General features: G+C 36.0%; 2 protein-coding genes across 14 annotated transcripts in view; both read right to left on the minus strand.

Annotated features, from left to right (window-relative positions):
* The window catches only part of LOC114306220 (uncharacterized), a 65,796-nt gene that overhangs the window by 21,957 nt on the left and 18,921 nt on the right, over window positions 1-24,918 (minus strand). For 3 of the 13 annotated variants that reach the window (XR_014343075.1, XR_014343071.1, XR_014343070.1), the window contains one exon: window positions 23,731-23,807. The exons of 2 other annotated variants lie outside the window; for them this stretch is intronic. Coding sequence is in view for 2 of the 11 variants with exons in the window: in XM_082893171.1 (XP_082749297.1) it covers window positions 22,131-22,247; window positions 22,370-22,697; window positions 22,831-22,883; window positions 22,988-23,143; window positions 23,234-23,314 (735 nt within the window). In the remaining 9 variants the exon portion in view is untranslated. Of the gene's footprint in view, window positions 1-12,623; window positions 12,843-21,674; window positions 22,248-22,369; window positions 22,698-22,830; window positions 22,884-22,987; window positions 23,144-23,233; window positions 23,339-23,730; window positions 23,808-24,918 lie in introns of those variants that run through there. 8 more of the 13 variants (XR_014343062.1, XR_014343060.1, XM_082893171.1 and 5 more) reach the window with 5 other exon arrangements.
* On the minus strand, window positions 13,978-22,112 carry LOC145822298 (uncharacterized). The gene is made up of 6 exons (XM_082918961.1): window positions 22,059-22,112; window positions 21,807-21,929; window positions 21,436-21,560; window positions 21,224-21,350; window positions 20,774-20,860; window positions 13,978-20,690 (listed from the first exon to the last, which is right to left on the minus strand). Exons 1-6 carry the CDS (start codon window positions 22,110-22,112, stop codon window positions 20,556-20,558), a joined length of 651 nt encoding a protein of 216 aa, XP_082775087.1. The 3' UTR covers window positions 13,978-20,555.

Consider the following 24,918-nt stretch of genomic DNA (forward strand, 5'->3'; position numbering starts at 1 on the left):
GAACCGCGGGAGTCCGAACTGTGGGCTTGTTTCAAAATTTCTAAAAGGGGTCGCGAAAAAGGCGAGCCACAACTGCGTGTATATCAGTCTGTGAAGACGACTTTTTAGCTCACTTTTTCATTCCCCTCTTTCTCTCTAAAACTTTCCAAAACCCTAGATCTTGAGTTTCTCTCTCTAAAACTCATATTCTCTCTACTATTTCATCTAGATCCATTGGGATCTTCACCCTAGTGCCTTTGAGAAAAGGGTAGAGCGCCTCAAGAGCTTCGTTTTGATCTGAGTAGAAGTTGGTTTCGACGTCTTTGAAGTTTCTCCTTTATTTCTTTGGTCTTCTAAGCTTGAGGTAGGGATTTTCTATACTTTGATATGGTTTTTAACTTAGTTATTCGTTGTTGTGTAACAATAGTGGGATATAGGAGTGTTATGGACAAACCTAGGGTTTGGGTTTAAAATCAAAAGAGTGATTTTTGAATGAGTATGATACAAACGGTTATGGGGTTTGAATGTGAGGTATCTTGTGGCAAAGTAGTTGACTTTGGCCTTTAGGTTGATATTTGGAAGAAATTGGAGGGGGGGTTGCCCTAAAATGATTCAAATATTTATTTTGTATAAATAAATGAAATCAATTTTGTAAATATGAAATTGGACAAACATTGAACTAAATGGTGAAGTTGGATATGTATTACCTCACACCTTTGAAAATTTTGAATAAATTATCTATCTTGAGATTGAATATCTATTTAGAAATAACTATATTGGACTATCGGTGGAGGATAACTATGATTATTGTAGAAATTGCATAAGGATTAGATAAATTAAAACTAACCTATTGTTGGTTGTCATTGAATATGACTATGTTTTAAATACATTATATATGTATGATGTTTGGGAGGAGAAAGGGGATGTACTCCATGTTTGGGAGGAGATAGGGGATGGACTCTATTGAAATTAAGTTGGCTGGAGTGTCCTGGGTAAAAGTCTCGAAACCGCACGTATAAATGGGTGCCAATCCCGCGGACGAAATTTTCGTAAATTGGCAGATTGAAGTGTTTGTGCGGTAATTGTGTTGATTGGAGAACCACTAAGTTATAGTCTCAGTTGGGTTGTTGAAAAATAATGAAATTGGCACATGAATTGAAATGAATTGAAGGAAAATGGATTAAGATATGAACTTGGTACTTTATGATTATATAAAATGTGAATGTTTTGTCACAGGCATTGTAATGCACATTGTACTTATATCTTTGTTAAATCTCATATATTGTGTTAGATTATTCCTACTAGGCTTTGGCTCACCCTATTTGGAAAAAAAAAATCATTTTCAGGTGTTAGTGATATGCCGCCACCAAGGCAATAGTTTGGAGGGACATTTAGGGAGCAAGAGCTTTTTTCTTTTGTTGTATTCTTTTGTATAGCCAAGGGTTTTAACTGTATTGAGCTAGGCTCACTTTTGTTGTAACCAAGCAATGACTTGGAAAGATGTAAGCCTATAGGGCATATGATTACCTGTTTAGTTTTCAGTTCTCTTATCATTGTAATATATGCTGTAGATTCAGGCAGAATAGTTTGTGAATATATATCACACGAGTTATCTCTTGTATACGAACTTTGATGAATGAAGGCATATTATTTCTTTTATCCTTCCGCTTATGGGTTGTATTTATTGTATTATTTTTTGGGGCGTTACAACTTGGTATCAGAGCGTACCGGGTTTGAATACTTTGGGTACGTAGGAAGTGGTTATTACCACAATGGGTTTGTCTCGCTTAGTTGAGACATTAGTATGTATTGTATGCTTATGTGTAACATGCTTATATGATTATTTGGGTATGGGATTTAGTTCTTAAGATATTGATCGGGTCTACGGGTTTTTGGAAGTCCTATTAAAAGAGCACTTGATCACTACTGTTTCTAATTGGAACTCTAGCAACACTGCGGGGCGGTCATTATCTAGGAAGGAAATTCGTACGTGTTTACATGACTACGTGTTTATGTGGAGTGAATTACTATTGTCTATCACATTAGGACACGAGTGAGTTAGCTTTGGTACATTTGTAAATGTGCTAATCTCTTTGTAGCCTTCATTAGGATATCAGGACATGGTCGTGGTCGTGGTAGGCGTGGTACGCCTAGGAGACATGAAGTGCCTTTACCGGCCTATATTCCGGCACAGGAAAAAAGAGTTGTTCAGGCCAATCTGGCCGAACCAATGGGTTAACAGGCCATGGGCACCTTAGCCCGCGAAATGGCCAGAGCATTGCGGGAATCTATGGACATTCTCAGGGTTGAAAATCATTTCGAGGCCTAAGTAGCTGAAGCAAGGCCGTCTTTCTTGAAGAGAGAGTTTTTCCGGTTGAATCTGGATGAGTTTTTGGGTGATCCTAAAGAGCCACTGAAGGTAGATGAGTGGCTAGAGCAAATAGAGAAGACAATCGAGATGCTTGGCATCGAGGACGACGAGTTGAGGGTGACGTTGGCGTCTTTCCAACTGAAGGAGGACGCGGGTTAGTGGTGGAAGTATGCGCGTGGGAGCATTGGGGTGACTTTGGAGGCTTTTGTCAGTGCCTTCCAGGACAAGTTTCTACCTCCCACGGTTCTAGAAAAGTTAAGAGACCAGTTTTCCAAGTTGGTGCAGTTGAACACACCAGTGGCCGAATTTGAGGCCATCTTCACTAGCTTGTCTAGGTTTGCACCTGAGCTTGTGGTAACTGAAGAGCGCCATTACTTGGAGTTTGAAAAGCGGTTAAGGACTAGGCTCATGTTTCGAGTGGCCGAGTCCATGATTAGAGATTATGGGTGCCTTGCGGAGGCGGCGGCCCATCTAGAGACCATTATGTAAATGGAAGATGAGAGAATGAGGGGCTCTAGAAGGAGCCAGGATAATCAAGGGGATAGCAAGAGACAGGGAGGTTCTAACCCCCAGTCGTCCTAGGGAGTTCAGCTTATATCCACCTTTCCAGTACTGAGTTCGGGTTCTGAGAGGGGTGTCCAGGGAGATTTTACTTGTTTCAAGTGTAGTTAGTTGGGCCACAAGTCTTTAGCTTGCCTGTAGAGAGGAGGAGGACAACGGTATGTACCGTCTTTGGCTTGTTCTCAGGGCCAGAGTCAAGGGAGAGGGCAGCCACTCACTTGTTATCAGTGTGGGCAGGCGGGGCACATGAGGAGGTTTTGCCCACAGTTGGGTAGCACACCCAATGCGTCTAGTTTGAGACAGACATAGAGCCACCAGCCAGCACAGTCAGCACAGGCCTCGAGGGCTAATCATGGGGAATCATCAGCTCAGTCAATGCATCAAGCCTATGCTCTGAGAGGTGAGTAGGTAGACCAAAGGCCTATAGGGCCCGTGTATGCTGTTACCACGCCAGATCTTGTACCAGCACCCTCGGTAGTGAGAGGTACCTTCTTGTTTTGCAATTCTTGCTAATGTGTTGATTAATACCGGTGCATCCCATTCTTTTATCTCATTTGTATTTGCATCGATTTTGGGATTGGAGTTGGCACAGTTAGCATCTTCTATTTGTGTAGAGTCACATTTTGGTGGTGAGGTTATCTTGAAACAGGGATGCCGGCATTGTGACATAGAGGTTGTCGGCTTCCTTTTGCATTTGTATTGCTTGATATGTCTAGTTTTGATGTTATTTTAAGTATGAACTGGTTATCGTCATATCGGGTTGTTATAGATTGCTACCATCAGAGGGTTACTGTATGTACCTTGAGTGGTGATTGTTCTTATTTCTTGGGGGACTGGGTGGATAGAGTCTTATCACTAGTATATGATCCACGTGGGCAGAGTGAACTTAGTTGCCTTCTTGCTAGCTTCTTGAGTAGTGAGTGTGATGAGGTCCGGGTGGAGTTGCTAAGGATAGTTTGCGAATACCTAGATGTCTTTCCCGAGGATCTTACTAGTTTGCCACCTCATTGAGAGATCGAGTTCTCTATTGATCTAGTGCTTGGTATGGCATCGATTTCTTTGGCACCGTATAGGTCTGCACCTGCTGAATTGAGTGAGTTGAAGATTTAACTCCAGGAATTGCTAGATAAGGGTTTTATCCGCCCTAGTACTTCACATTGGGGGGCACCGACTCTCTTTGCTAAAAAGAAAGATGGGGCGTTGCGACTTTGTATAGATTACCGGAAGTTGTACTGGGTGACTATTAAGAACAAGTACCCAATGCCTTGTATAGATGATTTGTTTGATCAGTTGAAGAGGTCTTGTTACTTTTCTAAGATAGATCTAAGATTGGGTTATCACCAGCTAAGGGTAAGGGAGGAGGATATCCCGAAGACGGCATTTCGTACGCGGTATGGCCATTATGAGTTTCTAGTGATGCCTTTTGGGCTAACCAATGCACCGGCTGTGTTTATGGATTTGATGGACTGGATTTTTCGTGAGTTCCTAGATTGTTTTGTGGTCGTTTTTGTAGACGACATCTTGATTTACTCACCCTCTGAGGAGGAGCACAAGGAACACTACGAGTGGTACTTGAGTTGCTTAAAGCCCACAAGTTATATGCTAAGTTTGGGAAGTGTGAATTCTGGTTGAGAGAGGTTAAGTTCTTAGGCCATATGGTATCCAGAGAAGGGGTGACTGTAGATTCATCCAAGATAGAGGCAGTGCAAGATTGGGAACAACCTAAGAATGCCTTTGAGATCCGTAGTTTCTTGGGGTTAGCCTGGTATTACCCTCGGTTTGTGAAGGATTTCTCTAGGCTAGCCTCACCACTAACTAGACTGACGAGGAAGAGAATTAAGTTTGTGTGAAATGAGACTTACGAGAAGTCATTCCAAGAGCTTAAGGTTAGACTTACCACTGTTCTACTATTGATTATTTCGGAGAGGGGTTTAGGTTATTTGGTGTATTGTGATGCCTTACAAGAAGGTCTTGGTTGTGTTTTGATGCAAGAAGGGAAGGTAGTAGCCTATGGCTCACTGCAATTGAAAACACATGAGAGAAACTACCCTACTCATGACCTAGAGTTGGCAGCGGTGATCTTTGCGTTAAAAATTTGGAGGCATTATTTGTATGGGGAGAAATTTGAGGTGTTTTCTGACTACAAAAGTTTGAAGTATCTGTTTACACAGAAAGACTTGAATTTGAGGCAGAGGAGGTGGATGTAGTTCATAGAGAACAATGATTTGGGGTTGCATTATCATCCGAGAAAGGCCAATGTTATAGCTGACGCCTTGAGTAAAAAGTCTATTAGCGGTGTGGTTAGTATTGTCGTCCGGAAGTGGGAGATGTTGGGTGCTCTTGGAGAGTTTGACTTGTATCTTGGCAAATCTGTTAAATCTGCGGCCTTGTTTACGATAGTTGTCCAACCTACACTTGTGAATCGAGTGTTAGAAGTGGATAAGAGGGACCTTGAGGTAGAATCACTCTGGGAGAAGATCTCTAGTGGGAAAGTAGAAAAGGGCTTGAATGTATATCCCGACTAGAGTGTGAGATACCGTGACCATTTGTTCGTACCGAAGTCTTGCCGAGAGGAAGTACTCCAAGAGTTTCACCATTCACGCTTTGTGGTGCATCCGGGAGGTACAAAGATGTATCACGACCTTTGTCGCCAGTTTTTGTGGAGAGGTATGAAGAAGGATGTAACTGTGTTTGTATCGAAATGCCTTACTTGTCAGCAAGTAAAGGCCGAGCATCAGAGGCCAGTGGGTTGGTTGCAACCCTTGCCTATAGCTAAGTGGAAGTGGGAGCATGTCATGATGGATTTTGTTGTGAGTCTTCTGAGGACTCAACGGGGTAGCGATGCCATTTGGGTGGTAGTTGACCGGTTGACCGGTTGACCAAGTTGGCGCACTTCATATCTATACGTGTGAGCAATTCGGTAGACTATCTTGCAGACCTTTACATTAGGGACATAGTGAGGTTGCACAGGGTCCCTGTAACAATTGTTTCAGATAGAAATCCGTGTTTCATAACTCGGTTGTGGCAAAGCTTGTAGAGTGCCTTGGGCACTAGATTGACCTTTAACATTGCGTATCATCCTCAGATCGACGGGATGCTTGAGGATATGCATTCAGATCCTTGAGGATATGCTTCGAGGTTGTGTCCTTGACTTCAAGGGGTCATGGTAAAGGCACTTGCCCTTAGTGGAGTTTGCCCATAACAATAGCTTCCAATCGAGTATTGGCATGGTGCCATTTGAGGCCTTGTATAGCCGATTGTGTAGGTCTCCAGTGTGTTGGGCCGAGGTGGGTGATGCACCTTTGTTGGGGCTGGAGTTAGTTCGGGAAACGATGGAGAAAGTGGAACTTATTCGTAAGAGGTTGGTTACGGCTCAGAGTCATCAGAAAAGTAACGCTGACCGTAGGAGGAGACCTTTGTCTTTTGAGGTAGGAGATCATGTCTTTTTGAAGATATCACCTAGGCAGTTGATGAGATTTGGGGAGAGTGGGAAGTTGTCCCCTCAATTTATTGGCCCTTTTGAGATCCTTGAGCGGATTGGGGAGGTAGCTTATCGTTTGGCGTTACCGCCACAGTTTTCCGGGGTTCATGATGTGTTCCACATTAGTATGCTCCGAAAGTATGAGCCGAATCCATCGCATGTGTTGGATTGGATCGACTTAGAGATAGATGATGATGCCTCGTATGGGGAGAGACCACTGAGAGTCTTGGATACTAGGGACCAAGTTTTGCGAGGCAAGACGATTCCCTCGATTAAGGTATTATGGAAACACCACGGAGTTGAGGAAGTAACTTGGGAACATGAATTGGAAGTCCGAGAGAAATATCCGGACTTATTTGTTGGTGTTTGAATATATATAATGAGATTTTGATTATGCAAATGAAATGTAAAAGCATTGTATATGTTTTAAAACACGAAAACATTGTATATGTTATGGGGTATTTTGGAAACATGGATTCAATATAAGCATTGTATATGTTTTGAGAATATGGAATATCGTGCATGTTGTATCACTTTTGGAAGCATTGTATATGTTGTGTAAATTTTAAACATTGTAAATGTTTTGGGAAATTGTAAATTGCACTTTCAATATTGGAACTTGTGTATCGAGTTGATGGGAATGAATGGTCGGAGAGTGGGTCATGATGTTGAATTTGTTAGATTAACATTGTTATGAATGGTTTAATAATGACTTTGAACTTGATTTGAAATTCCAGGGACTGAATTCCTTAAGGGGGGGACGTTATAGTGATTTCGGTTTTGACCCAACTCTTGTTGCATTCCGGACTCGGGCTTATGATTTCTGAATATTGTTCATTGTTGTTTTTTCCTTTATTCCTCCTTAAATGTGGTTATTGGATTGTAGTTGTGTGTTTGGAACGGGTTGGTTGCTTGATTTTTTCCAAACCTTGTTGCCTAGATTTTTGCTCCTCCGCTTGCTCAAGTGGGCTTTGCAAACTCTCAGTATTTTTGCAGACCTGCAAATACTGGAAGAGTGTATTCTATGCTTGAGTGGTTTCCTACGTTCGAGCGGATGGGTGCTTGAGCGTCCAATCTTGAGCTCGAGCGATGTCCTTCGTCTGTAAAACTTCTTAAAGTGTGTATTCTGCGCTTGAGCGTCACTTCTTGCGCTCAAGCGAACTGCGTGTATATCAGTCCATGAACCCTAGACAACTTTTTAGCTCATTTCTTCATTCCTCTCTCTCTCTCTCTAAAACTTTCCAAAACCCTAGATCTTGAGTTTCTCTCTCTAAAACTCATCTTCTCTCTACTATTTCACCTAGATCCATTGAGATCTCACCCTAGTGCCTTTGAGAAAATGGTAGAGCACCTCAAGAACTCCGTTTTGATCCGAGTAGAAGTTGGTTTCGACGTCTTTGAAGTTTCTTCTTTATTGCTTTGGTCTTCTAAGCTTGAGGTAGGGATTTTTTATATTTTCATATGGTTTTTAACTTAGTTATTCGTTGTTGTGTAACAATGGTGGGATATGGGAGTGTTATGGACAAACCGAGGGTTTGGATTTAAAATCAAAAGAGGGGTTTTTGAGTGAGTATGATATAAAGGGTTATGGAGTTTGAATATGAGGTATCTTGTGGCAAAGTAGTTAACCTTGGCCTTTGGGTTGATATTTGGAAAAAGAGAGAGGGGAGTTTGCTCTAAAATGATTCAAATATCTATTTTATATAAATAAATGAAATTGGTGTTGTAAATATGAAATTGGACGAATATTGAACTAAATGGTGGAGTTGGATATGTATTACCTCACACCTTTGAAAATTTTGAATAAATTATCTGTCTTGAGATTGAATATCTATTTAGAAATAATTGTATTGGGCTATCGATGAAGGATAACTATGATTGTTGTAGAAATTACATGAGGATTAGGTGAATTAAAACTAATCTATTGTTGGTTGTCATTGAATATGACTATGTTTTAAACACATTGTATATGTATGATGTTTGGGAGGAGAAAAGAGATGTACTCCATGTTTGGGAGGAGATAGGGGATAGACTCTATTGAAATTAAGTTGGCCGGAGTGTCATGGGTGAAAGTCTCGAAACCGCGTATATACATCGGTGCCGATCCCGCGGACGAAATTTTCGAAAAATGGCAGATTGAAGTGTTTGTGCGATAATTGTGTTGAGTGGAGAACTACTGAGTTATAGCCTCAGTTGGATTGTTGAAAGATAATGAAATTGGCACATGAATTGAAATGAATTAAAGGAGAATAGATTAAGATATGAACTTGGTACTTTATGATTATATAAAATGTGAATGTTTTGTTACAGGCATTACATATGCACATTGTACTTATATCTTTGTTAAATCTCATATATTGTGTTAGATTATTCCTACTGGGTTTTGGCTCACCCTATGTGGAAAAAAAAATATTTTTCAGGTGTTGGTGATATTTCTCTACCAAGGCAATAGGTTGGAGGGACATTTAGGGAGCAAGAGCTTCTTTTTTTTGTTGTATTCTTTTGTATAACCAAGGGCTTTAACTGTATTGAGCTAGGCTCACTTTTGTTGTAACCAAGCAATGACTTTGAAAGATGTAACACTATAGGGCATATGATTACCTGTTTAGTTTTTAGTTCTCTCATCATTGTAATACATGCTGTAGATTCAGAAAAAACAGTTTGAGAATGTATATCGCATGTGTTATCTCTTGTATACGAACTTTGATGAATGAAGTCATATTATTTATTTTATCCTTCCGCTTATGGGTTGTATTTATTGTATTATTTTTGGGGTGAATCTGTTTTAAGGAAACTATGGTATTACACGGATTTTAGTTTACTTCCTGTTTTTTTTTTTTTTTTTTTTTTTACTTTACTATTTTATTCCATGTTGTATGTGTTTTATATTTCTGTTCTTCAAAATGTAATGTCCAACATAAATTAGTTCCATGATTTCTTGTTCTATAATTTAAATATCCTTTTTCTGAATCTGTCTGTAATTTAATTATACGTATTGTACAACATGAACCACATTGGTTGACTTTCATTGTCTCCATCCACAAAACCACGTACATCCAAGCACACATACACAGGGAGGGAGTCATTAAACATATGAGAAGTATGTAAAAAGTCCTTATATTGGTTTTCATGATGGATTTAGTAACAAAGTTTTCCAAGTTCTGTTGCTTATGGGCTTCATTTAAAGTCACTTTTCTTCTTCTTCTTCTTCGTGTTGTGAAATGTTGGTTTAGTAGAAGGATGGAGTTGATTTTTTTATCTTCTCTTTCCATTTTATTTATTGAAGAATGTCTTCTTGCTTGATTGATACTCAATTTTCATTCTTTCCCTGTAGCATAGCAAATTCACTATTACTAGTTTGGCATCACTATGTATATTTTTGGACTTAATCAATAATTTGACACAAGAATAGTTTATCTCATTACCAAATTGTTTTTTAGGTTTGTTATGGCCTAGAGAATTACATCTGCTTTGTTAATAACCGTACGAAAGAAAATTGGATTTTGTAAGACGATCATAAAGTGAAGGTACATTCAATTAAGTTACAACGTTTTGTTCTTATATCTTACCTTTCGTTTAGTTTGTGTAATTTATGTTTAAATTTGAACAGTTATTGGTAGTTGGGATGGTGTTCTTGCAATGTGTTCAAGAAAGTGTTCGCAACCCCAACTTCTATTTTTTGAAGTGAAGGGAGTTGTCCTTGTAACTCCTTTGGAGGAAATTAAGGTGCTCGACAATCCTTGGGAAGTACAAAAGGATGAAGGAAAAGATCTAGCAACCATGGCAAGCCCAAGCAAGGTAAGCAACCTTTTATTAGGGGGGTGTTTGGCAAGTTGGATTTTAGCCCCTCTTTTTTTGTGTGTGGCTAAAATCTACAAAAAAACAAAATAGGCTAAAATAGCTAATAAGATAAAATGTCACATCAAATCCATAATCATTTCACTTTTTCTTTCACAAACATTACATCCAACTACAAAAAAATCAACTATTTTCCCAAACACATAAATTTTAGCCTACTAAAATAGTCAAAAACGAAAAATAATCTACTAAAATAGCAACCTCTTAAACACCCACTAAAGCTAGGTTATCCCAAATATCATTCTAATCTGTAAACAAATAATAAAATAATAAAATTGGCATGCTATACATGTTGACACGGCATTTGCAAATGTCCAGTATCTGTCTCGATATTTCAAATCGTTTAATATATAAAACTCTTCGAACACATCTTCCCTTCAAAAACACGTTGATAAATAAAAAATAGTATTTAAAATATCTAAAGTACTATTTTTTTTTTTTGTTGAGTTTAATGATTAAAATATTATTTTTATTGATTTTATTTCATGAAAATAGGCAAATGATATATATTGACAATAAATCAAAACTTTATAATTTAAACTGATAAAATAAAAAATTCAGAATTTATTTTGTTATAACGTTTAAATCTAGTTTTTTTAAAATATAATTTCTCCTAATCTATTCAACTAGACAAATCAAAAAATAAAAATAAATATTTTTTTAAAAATCCACTAATGACAAAAAAAAAAAAAGAAGTTTTTTAGTAAACTTTTTGGATTTTTTTTAAAGATTTTTTACTTTTAAATTCTTGAAAAAGATTTTAAAAAAAAAAAAAACTTGACACAATTTTTTTATAAAAAAATCACAAAAAAATAAAATAAAAAACAATGTACTACCTCCGTTCGAATTTGTTGGTCCATTATTTCAATTTTGTTGTCTTAATATACATATTCACTTTGAAAAGTTAAAATTTAAAGTTGAAAGTTCCAAGATCATCCCTTATAAGTAATTATAAATATATTTAAAATAAAAATAAAATAGTATTTTAAAGTTTGAATTCAAAAAACACTATTAATATAGGATAGAAGGAGAAACTTATGTAGTTGGGTATCAAAGGAGCAATGCTACATATTCTAATTTTTTCCTTCCTAATGATGTGAGAAACAAACCAATCAATTCTCTTCAAATTATTTGCCATATCGTTTGGGGGGAGTTTTAGGAGAAATAATTAGGAATGGAACATTTGGCGTACATTTAGGTAGGGGTGTAAACATGGTCCGACGTTCGTGGGCGGCCTGAAGACTGCCAAAGGTTCGAGGTGGACCCAGTCCATTTCAGCCCGGGCCTAGGCCTTCCATTTGTGGCCCAGCCCGGCCCAAAAAATTTCAATCCCAACGGCGGCCCAACCCAACCCACCCATCCGGCCCTCTCTCTACCAATGGTCAAATTTCAAAAAATAAAAATAAAAAACTTGCAATGGTTAAATAATTAAAAAAATAAAATAAATAAAAGATTGATCTTGCAAAAATAAAAAAATAAAAAAACAAAAACAAAATAACATAATAGTTAATAATTTGTACAATTATCTACAATTGAATTACAAGAACTGAAATAAAAATTATATAATTAAATAAATAACATTAATAATTTAGAATTTTATTTTTTTTTTATAATAGTTTACCCACCCCTAGGCTAACCACAAGAACAAGAGAGAGAGAGAGAGAGAGAGAGAGAGAGAGAGAGAGAAATGGAGTGTGGGAGTGGAGTGGGCACTGTGGCTGCCAATGCTATAGCAACCGAAATAATGGAACAAGAGAGAGAGAGGGAGAGAGTGTGTGTGTGTAATAAGAAACCAACAGTCATAATTCAAATTAACAAACCAACAGTCATAATTCAAACCAACGGCCAATGCTATATGCAAACCAATAGTCATGATTCAAACGGTAATATATATTTATAAATTTATTTCACTCTTTAAAACAATTATAATTATCTTTCATTTTTTAAAATAAATCTCACAACAAATAATTCTCTCTTTTAAATTCTCTCAATCTCTCTTAAACTCTCAATTAATTTTAAAGTGTCATCCCTAAATTGTGCAAGAAGAAAATTTTATCAAAAGAACCTAATTTCTTATCGCATTTGCCAGTCGGTAACATTAATTAGTTTAATCAAATTTATTAGCTACTCATTTTTTTCATTAATTATTTGTGCACATATATTAATTATTATTTTTTACTGATTGTATTTACACATTATTTAAATTAATTGTTAATTCTTATATATTGTTTTACTTACATTACTATGAATCTTAATATTCTTAATGCTTATGTCAAAGTTGATATATATACCACACAACATGAATCTGTTGATTCTCTTTCTAATATCCCTCTTCCAACGGTTGGATCATCATCTAAGAGTAGAAGTAGTAGTGCTTGAAAATATTTTGAAAAAATATTTATAAATAATCATGATCGTACAATTACATTTAAAGCAAAATATAAATATTGTGCACATTTATTTAGTGGCCGCTCGTGCGGTGTCACCAAAATGCGTGTTCTAAACCAAGGTCCATGCTCGAGCGCTGGAACTTACACTCAAGCATAAAATCACTGAGAAGGTGAAAACTCCGCTCGAGCGCAACTTTTCCTGCTGGAACGGGAAGACCAAAACACCAAAAAAAAATACAACTCGATTAACCGAAGCTTGTTCGCAGAATTAGCAATAAGTAGGAACCTACCACTATGCAACTTTGATTACTGATTTGATTGATTTTATAGGGACAAAAGAATGATGCTTCTAAAGCTTTGGTAGCTTTTTTGGATGTTCTTCATTGGTCATTTACTTTTGGTTCTGATACTAAAATTACCCGGAAGCAGTTACACAGACTCTCGAAAGTGTGATAGTGATGCTTGTATAGCACATACAATTCTTGGAATGAACATAATTGAAAAACTGAACTGTAACGCTTGTAGTACTACAGAATCCCGACAAATGAATTATCTTTGAAAATGGACAAATGCGTTTGCAATCAGACAATTGAAGGCATGTTTTTTCTGAAGCATTTTATGATAAATTGTCAATTTGTCTTGTTATAGCGAAAGAAAAGAAAAGTCCATTTTAGATGTCTTTTAAAGTTGTGTTACTTCCCAACTCAGCATGATCATCCGAATGAGCTTTTGAAACGCGATATAATGGAAAAACATCAAAACAGTTGTGGCCGCTGTAGCAAACCAAATATTCCTCATTGTATTCTTTCAACTCCTCCATGTGTAAACGATAGGTAAATTATAAGTTGTTTACAAATATTTCATTATGCTTTGTGTTCTTTGTATACTAGTTTTTGATTTGTTAATTGCAATTCTTAGTTGGGAGAGTCTTGAAGAGCCTGCACATAAAATATCTACAACATTGGGAGCTCTGAGTACCAAGATAGATATTGGTGTCATCTATGAGGGTTTAGATCCAGGAAACACACGTTATTTTATTTCAATGGTAAACTTGCCTTCGCTTTATACTCTTCTATCATTTAGTTCCATTTTTCATGATGGATTTAGTAAATAAATTTTCCCAAGTTTTGTTGCTTATGGGCTTCATTACTTTTTCTTCTTGTGAAATGTTGGTTTAGCAGAATGATTGAGCTGATTTTTTTTTTCTCTTTCCATTTTACTGAAGAATATCTTCTTTCTTGATTGATACTCAATTCTCATTCTTTCCCTGTAGCATAACAAATGCACTATTACTAGTTTGGCATCACTAGTTATATTTTTGGACTAAATCAATAATATGACACGAATAGTTTATCTCATTAACAAATTTCCTTTCAGATTTGTTATGGCCTAGAGCACTACATCTGCTTTGTTTACAACCGTGCGAAAGAAAATTGAATTTTGCATGACGATGATAAAGTGAAGGTACATTCAATTAAGTTACAAGGTTTTATTCTTACATCTTACCTTTCATTTAGTTTGTGTAATTTATGTTTAAATTTGAACAGGTTATTGGTAGTTGGGATGGTGTTCTTGCCATGTGCTCAAGAAAGCATTTGCAACCCCAACTTCTATTTTTTTGAAATGAAGAGAAGTGTCTCTGTAACTCTTTTGGAGGAAACCAAGTTGCTTGACAATCCTTAGGAAGTACGAAAGGCTGAAAGGAAAAGATCTGGCAACCATGGCAAGGTGTCACGGGTTGCCTTGCAAGGCTAACTCCGTGACGTTTCGCACACGGTGGTGTGGCCATTTGAGTGCTCAAGAGTGGCCGTTGGAAGTGCCCCAACGTGGCCTAACATTGGCCCCAAGTAGCCCAAGGCATGTAAGCCACTAATAGCCAACAAAAGACAAAGCCACAGCCCATATAAGTCATTATGACTCCTCGGACATGTATGATGTTTCCTCCTACCAGATGGAAAATTGCTTAACAAGCTATTATAAGAGGGCATGGTGTGCTACCTACCTGCCTCCCCGCCCAAACTGGGCTTGAAGTGAGCAACCTTGGGGCAACTCAAGGGCGGGCTTTAGGCATCCAGAGGGGTGTCTAGAGTCTCCACGTGGGTTTGGGAGCCCCGTGGACGGTGCAATGATGTAAGCATTGCGCCTGTCCTCCCAAGGGGAGGTCCACTACGTTGTTTCCATTATGCCACGCAATATGATATCTTTGGGACTCGTTTTGGACCGAATGGGCTATCGAGGCACCACTGAAAGCCTCGTGTGCCAACTCTAGTGCTTGGTTTGGGTTCAACCTTGCACGAGGGGATCCTGTGGCTTAAGCTAAGCGGTTGGACGACGACACCGCATATATGGGCTATCGAATGAAAGCATCAAGTTATGCAATGACTACGTCCATTGAGGGACTACATTATGCTACATGCAAACTACGGATTGAGACATCGCCTTACTCATGCTACACGTTGGTGCAACGCTAAGGTGCGCAATGGCCTTAGGCGAAATCTAGCACACGTGTTGGCACAAGGACTACGCCGTAGGCAAGAGATTGACCCTCGATGGCTTGCGGGCTTCGCATGACCGAGTGGCCATCCAATATGCATCTATTGAGGCATGCTAGACCCTACGACACTTCGAGATGCTACTAAAGACCCAACATGCAACGTTGGCTTGTCAGCTAAGTTGAGGACCTTTGCTAGCACATTGTTGTGTGGCTAGGCACCTTGATGACATGAACCTAAGTTGGGCGAGCACCTTGCTTGAGCTAAGCTTGGCGCTATGCAGCGACTTATGCCGTGCTTGGTGCACTGGAGGTGTCAGGCCTACTTGTGGCATCCGGGTGAAGACGGAGCTTCCATGTGAAGTTGTTTTGCTTGACAAAGCATAGGCCCTAATGTTCAAACGGGTGAGACCATCAACACTCGATTTGTCAATGAGCTATGGCGGGCTTAAACTTGGTGGAGTTTGAGCGCCACACGGGCAAAAATTGATCCGCTGCACCTCTAAAGGAGTCGGCCCGTGACACAAGGCCAAGCAACCTTTTATTAAAGCTAGGCTATCCTGAATATCATTCTAATCTGTAAAAAAATTGAAAAAATTGAAAATCTCCAGGACTTGTTTGGATGGTTATATTCCCAAAGAAATATGTAGCAGTAAAAAGGGCTTTATGCCTACTTATAAAGTGACTTATTATGTATTACATACAATTATTGTTGTTTACCATCTAAGGTTGTTTTAATGCCATCATACATCTTAAGATATAGATAAAATGGGGCATATACAGGCAAGTGCTTGCATTTTGGATTGTTGCTCTTTCATGGGTGAGGAAATTTGATCCAACGAAAGATTCTCTGAATAACTAACAAAAAAAATAAAATAAAATTGATGAAGTAAAATAAAACCAAATATTGAATTTAGTGTTCCATATTCCTCCTGAAACATAAATGAGTAAATATAAGCTTGCCATATTGAGAGGTAGCTAAAGGAGATTCCGAACTTCTAAAATTTATATTTATTTCATTCACTCAAGTAGTTGAAAACCATGGAAGGGCCTTTGCTCGGATTTCTGGTTTGTCCACAATTTTTAGAGACATCATGAGCACCATAATGAGCCAAAGGGTGCCTTCAAAGCTATCCTTATAGTTGATTTGATATTTAGAAATATTGATTTAACAGATACATTTGGGCGAGGTTGTTAGATTTTCGTTTAATTTTATATTTTATTACTGTTTGTTTGTATTCAATATTCAAATTTGTAGTTTAAATTCTATAAAATTTGAGGGTTAGTGATTCTATAACTTCTATTATTTAAATTCTATAAAATTTGTGGGTTAGTGATTCTATAACTTCTATTATTTGCAGTAAAATTTGTTATTTGCAGCGATATGCTTTATAATTTTTTTTTTTTTTTTTCTGTAGATATGGATTTGGGTGATGAACACCCATTCAGTCATCTCTTCAGAGACAGTCTAATAGTGTTATTTATGTACTTGAGGGTGACTTGGGAAACCATTCCTACGGTTATACCTCCATGTAAAACTGTGTTAGGATTAGCACTCTGGATTACAAAACTAATGAGGAGGCGTTTGAAGGGTTTATCTGCTTGAAGTCTTGCAAAGGGTTATATGTCTTCGATAGTTTCATGTTGGATAACAACATTTTATTAGTAAAAAGATTAGGGCCCGACTTGGCAACGTACTTTCAAGATGAATACACAACATTTGTAAGAAAGGGTAAGCCTTACACTCGGTTTGAGTTTATCAAGGACAATTTTTGTGCAATTTTCAAGTATTGTTTTTCTTCTAATTATTATGTTTAATAATAATACTTTGTAATTATTATATTTTGCAATTAGTTATAATTGTTGTTATGTAGGGATATATTTAACGGATTACGGCACATATATTCATTACAATTTGTGAGTGGAATGAGGGCTGGCAGTACTTCAGTATTCAATAATTGTGCGAAACTTTTTTTTTATTCATAATCTTAAATCTGGTATGTTTAGCAAGTTATATTTTTTTATTTTAGATTTTTTATTTTAATAATTTCTTTCCTTGGTATTGAAGTTTTTTTTGTTTTACAATTTTTTTTTTTTTTTTTACGAAGTATTTGAGGAGCTTGTTGAACTAGGGGAAATAATCATTGAAATTTTATTAAAGCCGTGTGGTAGTTGGGATGGTTTTATAAAGATGCTGGAAAATTGTTTTCATCGAGCTGTACTAGTTGATTTGTACTACTTTGTGTGTTCTCTGTGTGATGAAAATTATTTGTAAGTTTTATTTTTATTTTTTTAAAGCTTTTTTTTATTTATATATTTTTCAATGCACTATTTTTTTTTTCTTCGTTTTGTAGGAATAATGTTGATTTGGATTGCCTACTTGATAATTATTTTTTTAGAATACAATAGAAAAATCTAAGTTCATTCGTAAGTTGGATAATATTTTACACGTGCAGCAAAGGTTAGATACCTCGTATCTTGACGAGTATATACATGAATATCTTCGTGTTACTTATGGTATTATTGTACCTTCTGGCTGGGAGAGTTTGGTTCCAAAGTCAGGGCCGGCTTGGGATGTCTATTATCGATTTGAAGCAAATATGAAGGACAGCAGCGACAACAATAATAATCGGCTTCAAAGTGTCAGCCATAAAATAGTAAGATACATACGCAACTTGTTTGAACATGCAAATTCCAGCTTCCCTGTACATGTATGTATATATAATTTTTGTCTTTATTTATTTATTTGTCCTCTGATCTGACTTTATTAAAAATTAATTCTTCTTTTAAATTTTTGATAGATGCGTGTGATAATGGAGAGAATTGTTTAGATGGAAGATGATATGTTTGGAGGGACTGCTGGCCTCTTGCGCCGTGTATGCAACCACCACTTTTTTATGCCCCAGCAATACTGAACGGTATTGTGTCTCTGGTTGTTTTTTGTTTTTGATTTTTTTTTTTGTTTTTTGGATAAATAACCAAATACCATTTAGTATTTCAAAACAAAAAACAACCACACTAAATATCATTTAGTGTTGGTGGGGGCTATTTGACAGGAGATAAAAAAAAAAAAGGTGGTTGCAAGCACGGCGTAAGAGGAGAGCAATCCCTCCATACACAAACATAATATTGTCTTCCCCCTGAATAATTCTCTCCTTTTTCACACGCATCTATCAAAAATTTAAAAGAAGAATTAATTTTTAATAAAGTCAAATCACAGGACAAAAAAAAAATATACAAGTACAGGGAAGCTCGAATTTGCATGTTCAAACAAGTTGCACATGTATCTTACTATTTTACGTCTAACACTTTGAAGCCGATTACTATTGTTGCTTCTATCCTTTCTCATATCTGCTTCAAACCGACAATAGACATCCCAAGTCGACCATGACTTTGGAACCAAACTCTCCCAGCTAGAATGTGCAATAATACCATAAGTATCACAAAGATATTCAATAATATGTATCTAACCTTTGCTGCACGTGTAAAATGTTACCCAACTTACGAATGAACTTAGATTTCTCCATTGTATTCTAGAAAAAAGAATTATCAAGTAACCAATCCAAATTAACATTATTCCTACAAAAAGAAAAAAAAAAAAAAGTGAAGTGAAAAATATATAAATAAATACAAAGTTTTGAAAAAAAAAAAATAAAACTTACAAATAATTTTCATCACACAAAAAAATACACAAAGCAATACAAATCACCTGGTACAGCCAGTTGATGAAAACAATTTTCCAACATCTTTATAGAACCATCCCAATTACCACACGACTTCAATAAAATTTCAATGATTATTTCTTTTAGTTCAACAAGCTCCTCAAATACTTCGTACAAAAAAAAAAAAAAAAATTCTATAAAACAAAAAAAACTTCAATACCAAGAAAAGAAATGATTAAAATAAAGAGTCTAAAATAAAAAATAAAAAAATATAACTTGCTAAACATACCAGAGTTAGGATTATGAATAAAAAAAAGTTTCGCACAATTATTGATTACTGAAGTACCGCCAACCCTCACTTCACTCACAAATTGTAATGAATATATGCGCCATAATCCGTTGATCATATCCCTACATAACAACAATTATAACTAATTGCAAAAAATAGTAATTACAAAATATTATTATTAAACATAATAATTAGAAGAAAAACAATACTTGAAAATTGCACAAAATTTGTCCTTGATAAACTCAAACGAATGAGTGTGAGGCTAACCCTTTCTCACAAATGTTGTGTATTCATCGTCAAAGAACGTTGCAAAGTTGGGCCCTAATCTTTCTACTAATAAAATGTTGTTATCTAGCGTGAAACCATCGAAGACATATAACCTTTTGCAAGACTTCAAGCAGATAAACCCTTCAAACGCCTCCTCATCAGTTTTATAATCCAGTATGCTAATTTTAAAAGTTTAATCCTTAACACAATTTTGCATGGAGGTATAACCATAGGAATGGTTTCCCAAGTCACCCTTAAGTACATAAATAACACAATTAGACTGTCTCTGAAGAAGATGACTAGATAGGTGTTCATCACCCAAATCCATATCTACAGAAAAATAAAAATAAAAAATTATAAAGTATATTGCTACAAATAACAAATTTTACAACAAATAATAGAAGTTAAAAAATCACTAACCAACAATAACCCACAAATTTTATAGAATTTAAACTACAAATTTGAATATTGAATAGAAACAAACAGTAATAAAATATAAAATTAAACCAAAATTTAACAATCTCGCCCTAATGTGTCTGTTAAATCAATATTTCTAAATATCAAATCAACCCAAAGGATAGCTTTGAAGCACCCTTTGGCTCATTATGGTGCTCATGATGTCTCTAAAAATTGTGGACAAACCAGAAATCCGAGCAAAGGCCCTTCCATAGTTTTCAACTACTTTACCTCTCAATGTGGCAAGCTTATATTTGCTCATTTATGTTTCAGGAGGAATATGGAACACTGAATTCAATATTTGGTTTTATTTTACTTCATCAATTTTATTTTATTTTTTTTGTTAGTTATTCAGAGAAACTTTCGTCGGATCAAATTTCCCCACCCATGAAAGAGCAACAATCCAAAACACAAGCACTTGCCTGTATATGCCCCATTTTATCTATATCTTAAGATGTATGATGGCATTAAAACAACCTTAGATGGTAAACAACAATAATTGTATGTAATACATAATAAGTCACTTTATAAGTAGGCATAAAGCCCTTTTTACTGCTACATATTTCTTTGGGAATATAACCATCCAAACAAGTCCTGGAGATTTGCAGATGCCGTGTCAATTTTATTATTTTTTCAATTTTTTACAGATTAGAATGATATTCAGGATAGCCTAGCTTTAAAAAAAGGTTGCTTACCTTGCTTGGCCTTGCCATGGTTGCCAGATCTTTTCCTTTTAGCCTTGCGTACTTCCTAAGGATTGTCAGGCACCTTGGTTTCCTCCAAAGGAGTTACAGAGACACTTCCCTTCACTTCAAAAAATAGAAGTTGGGGTTGCAAACGCTTTCTTGAACACATGGTAAGAACACCATCCCAACTACCAATAACCTGTTCAAATTTAAACATAAATTACACAAACTAAATGAAAGGTAAGATATAAGAATAAAATCTTGTAACTTAATTGAATGTACCTTCACTTTATCATTGTCATACAAAATCCAAATTTCTTTCGCATGGTTGTAAACAAAGCAGATGTAGTGCTTTAGGCCATAGCAAACCTAAAAGGAAATTTGTTAATGAGATAAACTGTTCGTGTCATATTATTGATTTAGTCCAAAAATATAAATAGTGATGCCAAACTAGTAATAGTGCATTTGCTATGCTACAGGGAAGGAATGAGAATTGAGTATCAATCAAGCAAGAAGACATTCTTCAATAAAATGGAAAAGAGAAAAAAAAAAAAAAAAAAATCAGCTCTATCATTCTACTAAACCAACATTTCACAAGAAGAAGAAGAAGAAGAAGAAAAGTGACTTTAAATGAAGCCCATAAGCAATAGAACTTGGGGAAATTTGTTTACTAAATCCATCATGAAAAATGGAACTAAATGATAGAAGAGTATAAAGCGAAGGCAAGTTTACCATTGAAATAAGATAATGTGTGTTTCCTGGATCTAAACCCTCGTAGATGACACCAATATCTATCTTGGTACTTAGAGCTCCCAATGTTGCAGATATTTTATGTGCAGGCTCTTCAAGACTCTCCCAACTAAGAATTGCAATTAACAAATTAAAAACTAGTAAACAAAAAACACAAAGCGTAATGAAATATTTTCAAACAACTTATAATTTACCTATTGTGAACACGTGGAGGAGTTGAAAGAATGCAGTGAGGAATATTTTGTTTGCTACAGCCGCCACAACTATTCTGATGTTTTTCCCTTATATCGCGTTTCAAAAGCTCATTCGGATGATCATGCTGAGTTGGGAAATAACACAACTTTAAAAGACATATCTAAAATGGACTTGTTTTTTCTTTCGCTATAACAGGAAAAATTGACAATTTATCATAAAATGCTTCAGAAAAAACATGTCTTCAATTGTCTGATTGCAGACGCATTTGTCCATTTCCAAAGATAATTCATTTGTCGGGATTCAGCAGTACTACAAGCGTTATAGTTCAGTTTTTCAATTATGTTCATTACAAAAACTGTATGTGCTATACAAGCATCACTATCACAATTCCGAGTCTGTGTAACTGCTTCCGGGTAATTTTAGTATCAGAACCAAAAGTAAATGACCAATGAAGAACATCCAAAATAGCTTCAGAAGCATCATTCTTTTGTCCCTGTAAAATCAAGCAAATCAGCAACCGAAGTTGCATAGGAAACAGAAGTGACGTCTAAATTTATAACTTTGAAGAAGGGTGAAAATATGATGACAAGACCATCAAAATTGTCTACTCCCAGGAAATTACCATCTTGCCATTTGCTCTAAGCAATTCTTGAAGTGGTAGGAGAAACAGCATCATCACCTTCCTTAGCTTCTCTTAGGGCAGTGAAATACCATGTAATTCGCAAACAATAAAGGGATCTTTGATATGAGCATGAGCAGATGTTGATCTTCTCAAAAACTTGCCTCTAAATGTTCTTAAATGCCAGAGAGACTGCATATTGACAAAAAGGTGGATAAAATGAATTCATTATCATACTTTGGTTAAAGGGGATAGAAAATGAAATTTATACCAAGACCCCCAAAAAAAGAAAACTCTTTGAACAGAACACCAACCTGTACAATCACATTGATAAAGCAATTGTTTTCACCAACATTTCTCAGTCCTGGCCCTAAATCAGTGGCGCAAATAACATCCATTTCTTCCACCTCCACTGCTATGAATGCAGCAACTGCATGCTTATTTTGCTTGGCTAGATTTGTATGCTTATCCTCTTCCGCAATCTGCCTTTGATACTCCAACTTCTCTTCAAGCTTTCTTTCCTCCACATCATGCTCAATTTCATGCTTAAGTTCCTCTTCCTGTAGCCCCAATTCATCAGCTCTTGCAGCAACAACAATCACAGAACTAGGATAATCACCATTGTAGCTAACAGGAAAGTGACTGGAGGAAGACAAAGATCGAAAACCCAGATTAAACTTAAAATGTGCATTAGAGCCGATATTAGAAAAAAGCTGTGATCTTTTAATAATTTTCTACAGTGCTATCTGCGGCTGAGAGACAATTGAGGACTTACACTTGTTCTTCAGTTTCCTCTTGCGGTACATACAGGTCATCACCTTGAGTAACCTGCAATGCTATGAGTATTAGACTGAACTTGTACAAAACATGTAAGACATACATGACAGCAACCTTGATGGTAAAAAACACAACCAGAGTCTAAAGTTAAAAACCTTTGGATCCTTATTCTTTCTCTGATTTTTATTCTTTTTCTTGGACTCAAAATCTTTCTTCTTCTTGGCTTCCAGTTCAATCTCTGATAAAAGTGCTTCTCTTGCAGCATCTGCCTTCTTCTTTGTGTCTTTGTCGACCAAAACCTCAAATAGTTCCTGGAATAGAAAAATTCTGACTAATTTAAATTTAGATCCAAGAAAGTTGGATAACATTGCAGAGAATTATGCTGCATTAAAAAGTCAAACCCGCATGAATGACTTCAGAAGGGGCAGAATGATGAACTGATAGTCAAGCGTAGATGCCTGCATAACGTTAAGAATCCTCATGACCGATGCTAGACGATTGCTAAACTGCAGGATTGAGCATAATGAGCACAGGAAAAATATATATATATAACAAAACTATACTTGAGAAAAATCAAAGCTCAGGAATCATGCCTGAGAAATATGCAATATAAACAAGTTGAAAAAGGAAAATATTATGAAAATAAATATTCAAAAACAAAAATAAGTAATCAGAAAGAACAGTAATTAATCATCAAATTTTTTTTAGAGATTTCAGAAATGAGAAAAATAGAAAGGACGCATTTTGCTCCAAAATTATAAATTAAACATTATGGTCAACAAATTTAGTCTCATATCAAATTGTTGAAATCCACAGCCTCGGCTCTGTAAATTGTATTTTCATTATTAGAGACAAATGAGGTCAAGTATCATATTATGTACACAAAGAAACAAACCATACTTGCTGTTGTAAACTTTCCAAGAGAAACGAGCCCACGACCTAGTGGCCAGCATCTGTAACCGCCATCTTGAGGACCTGAAAAAAAGAATTGATATCAGATGCCAGAAAGCAAGGAAGGGCGAGGGTATAGAATTAACTTATTTATTTATTTATTTTTAGATTGGAAGAAAAGCGATTAATTCTCTTGATTGGAAAAAATTTCAAATAATTTCATCACCACCATATTATTTGATGCAAAAAAATATAAATTACTTTGATGGAAAAATCCATCAACTTAGTTGTCAAGTTTATCAAGTTGATGGAGAAATTCAGCATTAGAGTAAAAAATTAGAGAATCTTAAAAAGCACAAATTTTATGAGTTACTAAGAGACATTTCCAAGCAAAACTTTCCATCCACAGAAACCATGGCCTAGAAAAAATTAAGTTTTGAAAATGGCATGGCTAGGAGGCAATTTTTCAAGCCATTAATTGAAAAAGAAGACCAACTTCTTTTGCCAAAAGGATATTGAGCATTTTAAAGTTAATAATCCAATTAGAGGGTATGGTTTTAAGTCAAATATGACAAAGACTATTGAACAACCATCACGAAATGATGGTGAAAATTCAATTGGAGGGCATGATTTTAAGCCAAACATGGCTAAATTTGATGAACGATCACAAAATGATGTTGAAAATCCAATTAGAGGGCCTGATTTTTAGCCAAACATTGCTAAATTCGATGAATCATCACAAAATGATGGTGAAAATCCAATTAGGGGGTATGATTTTAAGCCAAACATAGCTACAAATTATGAACAACCCACATTTGATGAATTTCAACTTTTTGACATTGTTAATTTTGTTAAAAAAATTAATTTTCTAAAGTCAATTAACATTATGATTTCTGTCATCCAACAACAAGAATGGCTTTGTGGTTCACATCAAAAATTAATTTTGATGAAGTGGTTTACGAAAAGAAATTCTGAATTTTATTTCTATTTCTTATATAAGAGTAATGGAGGAGTATTTCGATGTGGCCACAAAAAAAAAAAAAAAAAACTATATATATGGCCAATCGATTATAATTTTCACAGTTTATATTATATATTTATGTTCATACAACTCTTCAAAAATTTGAGTACTCTCATTCTAAAAGAGTTGGAGGGCATTGTTTGCACCATAAATAAATTTTCCGTCAAATATGAC

The sequence above is a fragment of the Camellia sinensis genome, chromosome 1, assembly GCF_055761805.1.
Source record: "Camellia sinensis isolate YWXY chromosome 1, ASM5576180v1, whole genome shotgun sequence".
In the NCBI taxonomy this organism is placed as follows: Eukaryota; Viridiplantae; Streptophyta; class Magnoliopsida; order Ericales; family Theaceae; genus Camellia; species Camellia sinensis.